Below are 13,853 nucleotides of genomic sequence, written 5' to 3'. Positions count from 1 at the left end.
CACTTCATCCATTTAAGAAAATTGTAGAAAACCAAAATAAGAACAAACCAAACAAATCAAAGTGAAAAAATACCAAAAATACCCCTGGCCACCGAACCCAGCAGACCCACGCCGTGGGTCAGGAGACCCACCGGAAAACAATTGGAAACCGCAAAACCAACCTCAAAAATCGATTCTAATGCCTTAAAACTTATTTTTTGATTCAAAATTAAATCCTAGAGGGGAATGTTAACCCATTAGGAATTTTATCATACTAAAGGGATCACCCTCAAACCCCTGCCATGACCCAGCCGTGGGTCACGGCCAGCGTTTCAGCAGAAGGAAGAAGAAGAAATGGGAGAAGAGTTTTTGGCAGGAAGGAAGAAATGGGAGAGAAGAAGAAATAAGAAAAAATCTAGTGTTTTAAGCTGTAGGATAGTTTTGTGCATTTTTTCTATGTGTCAATCTCCTATTGGGGGCTGCAAAAGTGGTCTTTTGCAACCCATCAAACTCCTTCTAAAATAGAAAATACAAAGCTTTCAAAAAGAAAAATCTAAATAAAGATAATTCTACAACTAGTGCTAATTAATAATATTATAACTGTGGATACTAAAACTTAATAAGCAACTAAATTACCTAAGTAGGAAACTATTATAAAATCTTAAATCTTGAAAGCAATAAAAATAAACTAAAGATGAGAAAATAAAATAAATGGTAAAATCCAAACTTAAAATAGAAAATAAATAGAATTAAATTTCGTGTCAACCAAATAATGGTTCACAGTCGGCAGTGATCTTGACAAAATCTTTCTTTCTAAACTTCCTTTATTCGAATTACTGAACAAAAATCTCCTCAAACAACACTTTCCTAATATATTCTTTGCTATTTTTCTTAATTCTAAGAACACCGAAAATATGGATAAATGTTGTCCTACGTACATCATACACATACAAGAATTTCATTAACAACCATGCCCTCTCATCTTCTTCTTGGAACGGTACTTAAAATGGACATAGTTGTGTTTGGTAAAACTTTTCACTTCTCCCTCCTCATATTTCCACTTCTTCCAAAGAAAAAGGTAACATTTTTTTCAAAACTATTAGTAAACAACTTAATTTCTTCATTCTTCTCTCACAAAAAACTCATGACAAAAATATATTCTAAGTAATATGTATTACTCATATATCTGTAAAACCTAATACAGAAATGATTAATTTCATGGTGTATACCCATGAAATTAATCATTTTCATTTCATTATTCTTAAATTATGGGTTAAATTCATTTTACCTCCTGAAGTTTCAGGAGTTTTTCAAGTCGAACCTCCATGTTTAAAAATTGGCAATGTACTCTCTAATGTTTCAAAAAATTTTAATTCAGACCTTCTTTTACTAACTTCCGTCTAATTGGACGGAAATCATCCCATGTGCGTCTCACGTGGGATTTTGATGCCCTCTATTCCAATTATGCTCTCATTAAAACCTATAAAATTAGATAATTACTCTCAATTTCATAGGTTTTAATGAGGATAATTACGTAATTTCATAAATTTTAATAAGAGAAAAATTAGAATAGAGAGCATCAAAATCTCACGTGAAATGCACGTGGGATGATATCCGTCCAATTAGACTAAAATTAGTAACAGAGGGTCTGAATTAAAAAATTTTGAAACATTAAGAGGGTACATTGTCAATTTTTAAACATTAGGGTTTAATTTAAAAACTTCTGAAACTTCAGCAGTGAAACTTCAGGAGAGTAAAGTAAATTTTTTCCTAAATTATTATTTAACACTAAGAAAAAAAAAATATATAGATATGTATATCAACCAATCTGAAGTTGAATACAGATAAGATTAGGTGAACTCTTTACACTGGAGAATCAATTGGCCTGCTCATCATTATTTGCCTTCTTTTTTAATTTTTTTTTTATTATTATTATAAAAAGTCAAAACATTAACCGACAACTTCTTAAAAAAGAAAACTAAAAAGGATTATCAAAACATCACCACTGGCCTGTTGACTCTTGTGTTTGTTTATTTATTTTTAAAACAACCTCATCGATTATCGTTTAAACAACTTGCCTTTCCATTTCCACGCGTTTATACGCGTCGTAATTTTATTAAAACCGGAATTATTTTTCATTATAATGTACTCATAGTATAATAATATAATGAATTTTTATTATTATAATGAGGCATTTTTAATTATACTATAATAGTTACGTGTAGGGGTGTAAACGAGTCGAGCTTGAGCGAGCTTCCCTTGTTCAGACTTGGCTCGTTTAAATTTTACTCGAGCTCAAGGGCGAGCCAAAAAAATCGAGCTCGAGCTAATAATAAGTCGAGCCGAGCTGGCTCTTATATTTAATGTTTTTATTTTTTTTAAAAAAAATTAACTTCAAGTATTCTTAAACGGCTTAAGAAGTTAGTTTGCATATGAGTATTTGCTTAACCTGGCTAGTCGAATATGGAGCTTGAGTCAATACAGTAAGGCATTTGGTTTCAAAGAGAGGATATGCATCCTTTTATAGATAAGCAAACTTGGAGATTAATGTTTTCTTAACAATGTGGGACAAGTTAACAGGTTGCATTTAAACTGCATTGAGACAACGCCCCCTACAAAAAACTATTTTTTCAATGTCTCTCTCTCAATCCCCCTCATCAGTCACAGCGCATCTTCCACCTAAACTCTCATTTCTCACTCTCTCACTCTCGTTCATCAAACAGGTAGTGATAGTGTTTGGGTCTGTATGATTTTTCAATAGTTTATGCCTTTTGCAATCTCTCTCAATAATTTCTACTTGATTTTTCTTCCTTTCGTTTGGACCTACTTTAATTGAATCGAGGTCTTTTTAATGATTGCTCTCTCTTTCTCTGATCACGAAGGGTTTAGAATTTTTCATTCTCTAACACTTAAATATAAATGCAATTTTAAGATTTTAATAATTATGAGATTTATAATTAACTATGTATTACTTAGTTTATATATATATATATATATATATATATATATATATATATATATATATAGACACACACACACACACGAGCTTATACAAGCTTGCTCACGAGCCTAGCCGAACTTGCTTCGTTTAATATTCGAGCTGAGATTTGTGTTCATAAAGTACTTCATTTAATATTTGAGCCGAGCTCGAGCTTGCTCACGAGACGCTTCGCTCACTTAACAACCCTAGTTACATGTGATGTGCTCTTGACTTGGGTTTTGGCCAAAATACTCGAACTCGAGTTCAAGCTTAACATGGATCCAACCCTAACGAGCTGATTTCGAACACAATTTTTAGCCTCGTGTCAAGTTAGACACAAACTTAAATAACTCAAGCTTGGACAATAGAACCTCAGCCAAGTTTGGCTCATTTACACCCTTATCTACAAGGTAAGCCTTGGTACCCTAAGCTTGTTTCCATGTTATTTATATTTTGACCATATGATTTCATGCTTTTTACAAGTTTTTAATGTGCCATGATGAATTAATATAAATATCTCCCTTAAAGCAAAAAGGTTTTCAAAATGATATGGGCATACTCTTGTTTTTCAAAATGATATAGTTTGACATTTTTTATTAACCTATTAGGAGCTTAGGATGAGATTTGCTACATGTTTGGTAAGAAATAGGAATCTTGCATGCATTCTAGTACCCATCGAAAGTTTGACACTTGTTGACCGAACTCTTGACTATTATGAACTGAGCATTTGGCAGTGTCCATAATGGATAATTAGGGTTTTCATGATGCTTTAGCGAGTTTAACTCCCAACTAGGATTTTAAATGCATGGAATGGGTTCTTTAGGTACTGTGTAATGTTAGAATATGTTTCGCAGTAGCAAGAGTTCGAGATGTCCGATGATTTGAGTGAGTAGAAGAGGTAAGTAAATACTTACAATTGTTTTAAATAAAATGTATTATATGCTAGTTGACTAAGCATACGTATGTTATGAGTCTATTACTTTTTAAGTTATGAATAAATGATTTAACTAATGAATAATGATTACATCGTATAATATGGTACACCAATACGTACGGTATAATAGTAATGAGCTTAGTATATAGGCTTGACCCTCCTGTCAAAAGATGTTTATGGTTTATAAGAGCCTTGAATTCAATGGTTGTTCGTAACCGTCACAGCTATGCTTAAATGATAGGTCACTACAGGATATACGTTATTAGTAGCGTGGGTCACCTGAGGTCGGACTCGATCGAGTTGTAAGTAGGCGAATAGTAGTGTACAATATCTAGGCACCGATATTGTATTATAGGTTCCTTGAGATGGCACCAACCCTAATAAGAAAGGGTTAATGGCTTGAATTGACTATACGGATAATAGTTATGACTTGTTATAAAGCATTATTTATTTGCATTAAAAATATTGGTAATTGTTGCTAGGATTATGCACATGTCTCTTTAAACTAAACTACATTTTTATTGTAATAATAGAGGTAACACCTATTATATTTGTGAAAATCCATATTTATTATTCTATGATGTAAATTGTAACTCGTAAGCTTATTGCACACTCAACTATAATATTTGTTTGCTAAGTCGTAAATTTATGCAGTTATTTGTGGTTTAGTAGGTTGCCCGCATTTAGAGTGAGATAATTCGTTAGAATGAAGACGCCGAGCGAATGTCTCACATTATCAGGTTTGGTTAGTTGGTAGAATACTGTTAGAAGCACTCGATCAATAATTGATAATGCTACTAAAATATTTTGTGATCGTAGAAATCTCAGATCATGTATTTTCGTTGTTGGCTTGTATTTACACTGTAATGTTAATGAGTGATTTCTCTCACTCAGTGATTTTTCTCAGAAGTACTAACTTTGTTGGCAGAAGGCTTCATCTGCGATGATTTTTAAACTAAGGGGTCTATTTGATAAGACGTTGAACTATAAGGTGAAATCTTTAACCAAGATTTGAGATCATAGCTTTAAGTAATCAGAGCCGTTCACAGATTGGCCCATTAGTCTAGTCGTCTTTACAAAGTCAGCGGGATTGGTTCACCACGTGTACGCAGTATAACACAGAAATGGAGACAAAAAAAAAAAAAAAAAAAAACCCGCAATTTTCGTTAAACAAATTAATACTTTTCCAATTTCTTTCGACGCGGTATTACGTGAACTTATTTTCATATAAATGCACTTCGGTGGGCTTAAGGTGCAGAAGTGTGAGTTAAGGTGTCTGAGAAAATAACTACTTCGGAGGAGTTCAGCTTGCAATGGCGGCAGACCAACTCGTGGGCTCCGAGATGCATGGATTCCATACTTTGCAAGGTAGGGACATAGATTCTACTTCATTGATTTAATTTATTTATGTATTTGGAAATGCATTTCTTGAATCAAAAGCATTAGCATACTTAGTAGCACTTTGAAAGAACATTTTGCAGTGTTTTTTTTTTTTTTTTTTTTTTTTTTTTTAAAGATTAAATTTTGTGTTATTAAAGCAGGGAGTCACTTTGATGTTGCTAAATAGTTAATGGAATAAAGTTGTAAATTTTTTTTTTTTTTTGCCCTTTTTGGCTTTCATATGCAAGAAAAGAATTTGTTCAGTAGCTTTTTGACTGGTTGATTCATCGTTTGGGAAATTCATCCACTTTCCAGTATTTTTGAAACAATAAGTGTCTTTTCAATGGGAAAGTTTTAAATCCTTCTTTGGATCCATAGACAGGGACAGAGAGATCAGGTTTGTAAACAGGGGAGTCATGAGGTTTATAACAGAAACCATAGTAATAGTGCAATTTTGAGATTTCTTGAATCAATAAGGAGGTAGATTTTCTGGCAACTTTGTGGGTGTTTAGGTTTCAACCAGATTCCCGAGTAGACATATACATAACATTGATAGAAGAATTAAACTACTTCCAAATTGAATTTGAAACACAAAGAGCTAATGAAAGGCTTTGGTCAGATGCTTTTGATCCTCAATACACAGCTTTTCACACATTTACTATTGGGGAGTTTAGTAATTTTATCTAGATAAGTAGATATGTATTCTTCTCATGCCTCTGTTTTTTTTATGGTTCCTTGTTCCATGAACAGATTTAGATATTGGGAATATTGTGAAAGACGCCGGAAGAAGATGGCTCTGCGGTGATGAAATTTATGCAATAATCTGTAATCACAAGCATTTCTGCGTCTATAGCTGTCCAGTGAATTTGCCCAAAAGTAATTACCTATTGCCTATTTCTATTAATTGTAACATGATTGCTATAATAAGGTTTAACTCTAGAATCATTGCATATGTCCTCATGCAATTTCTAAAGTTTTTTTTAGCTTAATGTATTTGGAGGGAAAGGAAAGAAAGGATTTGAGGACCGTGAAAGAACGTTGGAGGAACTTATAATATATCTTTTTTCTTCTATACGTGATATAACAAGATTTCAAAAATTATTGATTTGTTATGTTCTAGTCCTTAACATTCTTTATTTTGAAGTTTTACACCCTTGCCCTTTCTTATCAGTCTTGTCAGAAAGCCTAGGTGCTCACCTGGTGAATCTTGTGGTTGTACCTATTTGCTACATGTGATAGCATTCAAAGCATTTGCAACTCACATTGGATATGCTTCAGGCATATTTTTATATCTCAAAGTAGTTAATATTAATACAGAATGGTTATGGATTTGTAGCTCTTATATATTACAACTGAAAACGAAGAAGCACTCACAAAAAAAAAAAAAAAAAAAAAAAACGAAGAAGCATATTTCTTGCATAAGTTTGATGAAGTTTACATATATTTTACAAGGCTTCTTCCTCAGTAGGTAGATGATATCAGTTACTAATGATATTGTTATATGTTCTATTTTGGCTGTTAAATGTGACAGGTGGCGCTATTTTACTTTTTGACTGTAAGAGGCAAAGGTACTTCAGGCAGGATGGTCATAACTGGAAGAAGAAAAAGGATGGCAAGACTGTCAATGAATCTAATGAACGCTTAAAAGTGAGGTTCTCCCAATTTCTAATATGTAATAGTGGCATCAACTTGTGTATATGCAACTAATGGTACCTGAGTGAGTTGTGTTTTTACAATATGCACTTCTTGATACAGGCAGACAAATACATTGATATGTCAGGTACATGTATAATCAAATCTGATTACCTAAAAAGTAGGAGATGATATGTAATCAAAATGATTTGATTACAATCATACATTCTAACACTACATATGCATGCATCATATCTATATTTATCTATGTATCTATCTATACATGCATGTATGCACCCCCAGAAATTCAATTTAATGTTTTTCGTTTCTGTGCTTTGTTTAATTCTTGTATGTGCCTGTTAATTGCAACGGCATGTTTTGGGCATATTATTTTCACCTGTGCATAGATGTAATGATCTTGTGGCTCAATTTGCTGTAGTATGAGCTCCAATGTTGCTGGTGTTGATTTGATTTCTGGAACCTTGATTAGATTTACCCTATTAATTGACGATTCATAGTCAAGGTTATATAAATTTCATTAGGTTATAAAAGGTTCTTTCCATTTGGAAAATTCTGTTTTAATGAGGCTCCCTTTGCATGCCCTTTCATGGTTCAGGTTGGTAATCAAGTAAGGATCCAAGTATGCTATGTGCATGGCCAATATAACCCGACCTTTGCTCGCAGGTGTTACAGGCTTCTTGACAAGTATGTAACGGTTAAGCTTTATGCCAATCTTAAAGTCCAACAACTGCAGCTATATCTTAATAATATAGAAGATAATTTTTTCCTAAAGTAATTTGATCTATGATTTTAGTAATACTTTTTTGTTTCAGGAACCCAGAACAAGACATAGTCCTTGTTCATTATCGTGAACTAAAGGAGGAATCTGGCGATAAGCATGTATATTATGCTGGCGGCAAAGACTTTTTAGGTGATATTAATTGAACTTTATATAAATTGAATTGTATAATGTTTTCATACAGAAGTGGCTTATTTTGTTTTAGTACACATACTGGTAATTTTGAGTTTAGAGAGGTCATAAGAAGATACATTCTTCATTTACTTTTATAGTTATTCTCATTACGCTAGACAATTAGTACCTGGATTTACAAGTTTAGTTAAACAACTGTTATCTCAATTTATTGTTAGTACTAGTGCACGTTGTCAATACTCTAACTGTACCTTTTTCTTGAAAATGGATATACAATGTTCAAACCCTTTGCTTTTCAAAGAATCAACAGGGCTTGGTGACAATTTAACGGTCCAGAATCACGAATGGAGGCGTCATGAGATTTATCCAATGAAACGGGATGAACTCCTACTTATAAATGATTCTAACAACTCAACTGCACCTAAAGAAGGTAAATAATTAGATGCTATCTGTGGCAGAGCCAGTGGCTAGACAGAAAACAATTCACACTCAATATTCACCTCTTTTTGGCAGATGAAGTTTCAAGCTTTGATCAATCAAATCAAATTGAGGTAAATGACTACTCATATGATGTAAGTAGAATCATTCATAGTCTAGAGTTCTTCCTATATTGTTTTTTTTTTTTTCCTTCCATAAGAACCTTCTCTTTTTCAATGGAAGAGCTTTTTCCCTCATCTTGAATCCTTTTCATCTCCTTCTTGGTTCACCTTTGATGTATGCTTTGCAGAAAGTGAACGATTGATTTTAGACTATGGTATCTTAATGTGCCACAATTTTTAGCTTTCTTTTCTGTACAATGTTGTACAAATTCTTATTTCTATTGTTTCCTCGCATGTGGGTCTCTTTGGATTGTTGTTCACGGTTGGTAAATGATGTTGCAGAAGAAGAGACAGCGAGAGGATGTGAACGCCCAGCCAGAAGGGAGTGGTTCTGAGGATAAGCGTAGGAGGTTTCCTACTTTCTGGGAGTAAGAGTGACTTACTTAATACAAGCTTTGATTTTTTTTGTTAGTTTCTGTTGTTGGTAGTAGAATATTGAGCGTGAATGGAGGTGGGTTATGCTTGTTTTGTGAAAATTGTTGATGCATGTCATGTATTGTTGTGATATAAGATTGAAATGTTCTGAGGAAGTGGAGATATGGAGTAAAATGAACTAGTTTGGTAATAGCTGAACTATGTTTGCTTGTTTAGTGGGAATTTTCCTTCAATGTGTCTTTCCCATGCGGAATTTGATTGCTGCTGGCTTGATATTGTGGAGATTTGATGCCAATGGTCTTTGGACCAAATGGCATCTCCTTGTCCCATATGGTTGCATGAGTTGGACAATTGATGTTGTTTTCAGTTTCTAGAATGGGATATGGGTGTTATAAAGTCTAGGGAAAGATAGTAGAAATCGGTTTCTAATTGAATAATAACTCTTTTGAATCTGGATAGTGAAAATCGCTTTTCCTTGTAAATATGAAAAAATGATTTTAGAATTGTCATTCAAAAAAAAGTATGAAGTGGTTGTATATTTGATATAAAGAAGTTTAGTGTATTTGATGAGGTATACTGGACCAAACTGATGACAGTTTTTCCCATAAATTTGATTTGTAATGATTTTGTTCATGCTATTCAGTGTGGTCTGCGAATTTAAGAAGAGGCAATCAGTCCAGAATTTTCTAGAGCCAATTCTAGAATCCGTGATTCGTAGAGTGGTAAGTTTATTATCTTAGATTAATTTATTTGTGATAATTGGTTCTACAGTTTTATATTGAAGTCACTTCTTTATTCTGTGCATGTTGATTCACTGAATCATAATGCTGTATTTTAGTGAGACTATTTTAAGATTCTATGAAGTTAAAATTAAGGCATTTGAAAAGCATTTAAACAGCATGAAACAGTAAGAAATGATACTCTGGTGATTTGGATATATAATCCTATTAATATATTGACTGACTATTAGTATCTGTTCCGAAATATATTTGTCACAGTATTCATTGATTATTGTATAATTGGTCAATACTCATTGATGTTTATTTATGTATTTACAGGTCAACGAGGTATTTGAGAAGCATTTAGACAACATGAAACAGTAAGAAATGAAGGGTTGTTATGTTAACTACCCTTGGCGATAAGATTAGATAGATGACATCGTTTGCAATTCTTTTCAGGAATTGTGGGAATGAGGCAACTACTTCCGAGTCAAGAAGCTTACATGTGAACTTCACTGACAACCTCTCTCCCCCAGTATTTTCTGGAGCTGAAATTGAAGGAGAAGGTTGCTCTAACATACAAGTAGCTTTGGTTGATGCTCATATTGATCAACAACCTCTCTCTTATGACGGGGAGGCTAGCTTTCCCTGGACAGAGAGCCCTCCCAAGTTTTTGGCTTCTGGTGAGATTGGTGAATTTGATTATACCCAACAGTGTGCAGCTTCTCCAGATACCTTTTCTGTTTTGGATGAGCATGGCTTGGACAATTTGGACAATATGGGTCTCAGATATGACCAGGCTTTGAGTTTCCCAGACCAAGTCACCAGCTCCCTACCTTTGTGTGATGAGGATCATCCGCAATTTATCGATACTGCTATTTACTTTGAGAACCTCGAGTTAGAATCATCCTGGGAACTACAGTGTGCCGTCGACAACTTCCTGTCGGCGGCACGTTCTACAGCTGTTGCTCAGATGAGATGGACAAAGGTATTCAGCGTGTTTAAGTGGTTCTCACTTCAGAAGGCTGTAATTGTTAAAAAAAAGGATATATTATATATAAAAAAATAAAAATAAAAGAGAGATAGATTGCTGCCCATTTAATTTTGCGTGCAGTTGTAGTGAGACGAGTTGGAGGTCTAGCTTTTTAGATGTGTTTGGAAGTGTGCCCTAAACTTCAATGTATATTAGACATATATAATTGCTTATTGTTCGATCGTGTATATGTAATTGGGTATTTCATTTGATAAGATTATAACACGTTAATTATAAAGTTGGAACACAACAAGAACATTAAGAGTGTACATGTGGGCGGATGTTAATAGAGATCAGCAACCATCTCTTTCAGCGAAAGAAAAGTTTATACATCTATCTTTTGTATTATATTTTGAAAATAATCTCTCTTGTGTGATAGTGAGATTTGGGTGTATTGGGGCTTTAGGATTTGAGTGATTTTCTCTCTACTATTTTTGTTCTTCATCTTTTGATAATAGATTTTTTTTAGGTCGTTTCCGCTAATGGATGTAAGCTTGTTAAGCCGAACCACTTAAATCTTTGTGTCGTGTGTGATTGTTTATCTTTGTTATTCTGCATTCTTCGTATTTTTCGCATCTCACGGATCTTAGGAAATAGGATTAATTTCCCAACACTATCCACATATACGGATGCGAATAACGGTTTTAACGTATGCGGACGCGAGTACATACCTTTTATATATAATATATATTTTATATATTATTAAACATCAAAATTTTGGATTAGATATATGTTATGTTTATGGTATTTTAGGTTTTTTTTTTTTTTCTTCACAATTCACTCACTCACTTGGAAAATACGGCAAAAGTAGTGTAATAAAAGCAGTAAATGCTATTGGAGGAAAAGTCTCTGCAAGTATTTCCTTGGTTTCTAGGCAAAAACCGAAAGTTGACGAGATATGAGGTAGCAGTAAAGGCAACCACCCACACCTGTAAACCAACCATTTATAGACAAATAAGACGGATATATCATATACGACTGATATTGAAGCGTGAAAGCTAAATTCTAAAGCTAAATTATGCCTTGAGCTTTAGAATATTGCAGCTGGATTCAGGGGATTGGATAGGTCCCCCTCAAGGAATAGCAGGGTACCCCAATCCTTGCACATACTATATTAGGAGAGTTGACATTGTTAATTGTAAATGATTGATGGATAATAGTGAGAATCGGAATCTTTCTGTATTTTCGTTTAAAATTCTTGAATGTTATTTTTAATTAAATTATTCCAATTTTATTATCCTAGTATGAAACTTGGTGAGATACAACTAAATTAGCAATTTAAAAAAAAAAAAAAATGTTTAATACGCTAAAATGTCGAAATTTGAATCATTTACCTAAAAATTGGGTGGACTTTTAAGAACTTTTCTATAGAGTAATCCTTAAAATGTCTAAACCATTTTAAATGGTAGAGACGTCAAAGTTCAAACTCATAACTTTTGACTCTGATACGATGTTAACTCATTACTTGTCATAAATGCTTATAAACTTTTAACGCATGTTTTAGATTGTGTTGAAAAATAGAGTTTTTAAAGTCAAAAATAATTTTTTATAAAAAATTTTATTTTTAAAGTGCTTTATGATCATTTTTAAAGTAAAAAAACAGTATTTTAAATTTTTTTACCAAATAGGTAAACTTTTTGTAACTCTTATTAATGATTTACCAAATACAACCGCGGCCAGCTTATTCATGATTTTTGACGTCTACCTCTTCTCTCTCTCTCTCTCCCCCTGTCCTCTCTCAATCTTCATTGACCATGGCCGAGGTCCATAGCCGTCATCCATGACCAAGACTTTTGTGGGCTCGGAGATTGAGAGAAAGAAAGGAAAGAGAACGGGGAGAGGAAGAGAGACGAGAGAGAGGGAAATGGGATATTTCTCGTTTAAAAAATGACAAAAAATTAACCAAATTTTTAGATTGAAACATGACGAAAGCTTAGATCTTAAAATAAAAATAATAAAAACCAATCTCAAAATGAATGGAAAAACGCTCTACAAGCCCTTGAGGTATTTTTTATTAAATCCTTCCTTAAGATTATTCTATCATTCTATCTTTAAGCTTAAAATTGTTTTATCTACCTTCCTTTAAATTTATATCGGTGTTGTCACATTCTACCCAATTAGAAGACGACATGAGTTCCATTTAATAAAAGAATATTTAAAAAAAAAAAAAAAAAAAAAACTTCTTCTATTGTTTAAAAAAAAAAAAAAAAAAAAGGTGGTCTAAACCACGCCAGTGGCATTGGGGGGTGGTTTTGCCACCCTCTTTGGCTCTTCTGAGGTGGTTCGAATCTTTTGTAGTGGTTTAGCCACTCTCTATTCGGCCAAAAGGGGTGGCCGAGATTGCTCCCAAAAGCTTGGGATAGTTTAGCCACCCCTTCTTTTTCTAAAAAAAAAAAATAATAATAATAATAATAATAATAATAATAATTTTCTTTATCTTTTTTATATTTGTATTTAAAATTGTCTTTTTATGTTTATATTTTTCTTTATTATTTTTTATTAAAGGAGACATAAATTGCATTTTGATAGAGTATAACGTGCTAGCACCAGTAGAAATTTAATGGAAAGTGGACGATTTAATTTATTCAGGTGGTGTTTGGCAAAGGTGGTGAGGTTGCCTAGACACTGTAGGGTGTCGGTATATGTGCCTTTAATAAAATGAGCTGGCTGAACCTAATGTAGAATTACCGTATTAACCTTCAGTTTATTTCTTTTTGTTTTTCACCGCTCTCGATTACCCTCCATCTCGGCTCCCTCACTTTCTTTCCTCCCTGTCTTCTCACAGCTGTGAATTTCACATTCTCACTCTGCTCTCACTCGACCCTCTCACCCTCTCCACACTCTCCTTGCTGTTCTATGTTTTTGTTCCATACTCGTTTTGGTATTTGGAAGAAGGTTCAAGCTCCACAGTACATAATTTCCTTTCATACATGTCTTCAAAGGCCCGGGGACTTCTGACACCTTTTCTTTTCCATTCTTTGTGTTTTCATTGAAATTTTTCTGTGTGTTGAGTATTGTGGCTGTGGGTTAGTTTTTCTGGGGTTTTGCAGAAGAGTGGTGATTCTTTGAATGATATTTTTGTGTTGTTGTTCTGCGATTATGGGTAATTCCATTTGTGTGCCTGAGATCTTTGGGTTTTTCTTGATTTTGTTTCTCGGTAAGTTTTACCTAGGCCAACATTTTCTTCTTTTTTGTAATCCCAGATTACTCTGATGGACATGAAGCTAGCGGGGATGGGGACGACGCCTGGTTTGGTGTTTGGCAAGGGAATTTTCGAGAGAAAACAAAATC

The 13,853-nt window shown here is 33.6% G+C and overlaps 1 protein-coding gene across 3 annotated transcripts; it reads left to right on the top strand.

Annotated features, from left to right (window-relative positions):
* Positions 1-5,165: 5,165 nt before the first annotated feature.
* Positions 5,166-10,741, top strand: LOC132163559 (calmodulin-binding transcription activator 4-like). Of its 3 annotated transcripts, none has more exons than XM_059573892.1 (11): positions 5,166-5,261; positions 6,024-6,149; positions 6,805-6,920; positions 7,522-7,610; positions 7,739-7,836; positions 8,138-8,266; positions 8,350-8,387; positions 8,718-8,803; positions 9,454-9,532; positions 9,869-9,909; positions 9,989-10,741. In XM_059573892.1, exons 1-11 carry the CDS (start codon positions 5,207-5,209, stop codon positions 10,596-10,598), a joined length of 1,467 nt encoding a protein of 488 aa, XP_059429875.1. In that variant the 5' UTR covers positions 5,166-5,206; the 3' UTR covers positions 10,599-10,741. The 3 variants fall into 3 exon arrangements, with proteins under 3 accessions (XP_059429875.1, XP_059429866.1, XP_059429883.1); XM_059573883.1 differs by having other exon boundaries at positions 8,350-8,408; XM_059573900.1 differs by lacking the exon at positions 6,024-6,149 and having other exon boundaries at positions 8,350-8,408.
* Positions 10,742-13,853: the final 3,112 nt, after the last annotated feature.

The sequence above is a fragment of the Corylus avellana genome, chromosome ca1 (assembly GCF_901000735.1).
Source record: "Corylus avellana chromosome ca1, CavTom2PMs-1.0".
NCBI classification, from domain to species: Eukaryota; Viridiplantae; Streptophyta; class Magnoliopsida; order Fagales; family Betulaceae; genus Corylus; species Corylus avellana.
The sequence above is the reverse complement of the archived record's forward strand: the minus strand, read 5'-3'. Positions and strand labels throughout refer to the sequence as shown.

Bases quoted from the DNA above. Each gene is read 5' to 3' on its own strand.
- LOC132163559 (XM_059573883.1), top strand. From the start codon at position 5,207: ATGGCGGCAGACCAACTCGTGGGCTCCGAGATGCATGGATTCCATACT. The intron at 6,150-6,804 runs GTAATTACCTAT...TAAATGTGACAG, and splicing joins TCCAGTGAATTTGCCCAAAA to GTGGCGCTATTTTACTTTTT. The intron at 9,910-9,988 runs GTAAGAAATGAA...AATTCTTTTCAG, and splicing joins CATTTAGACAACATGAAACA to GAATTGTGGGAATGAGGCAA.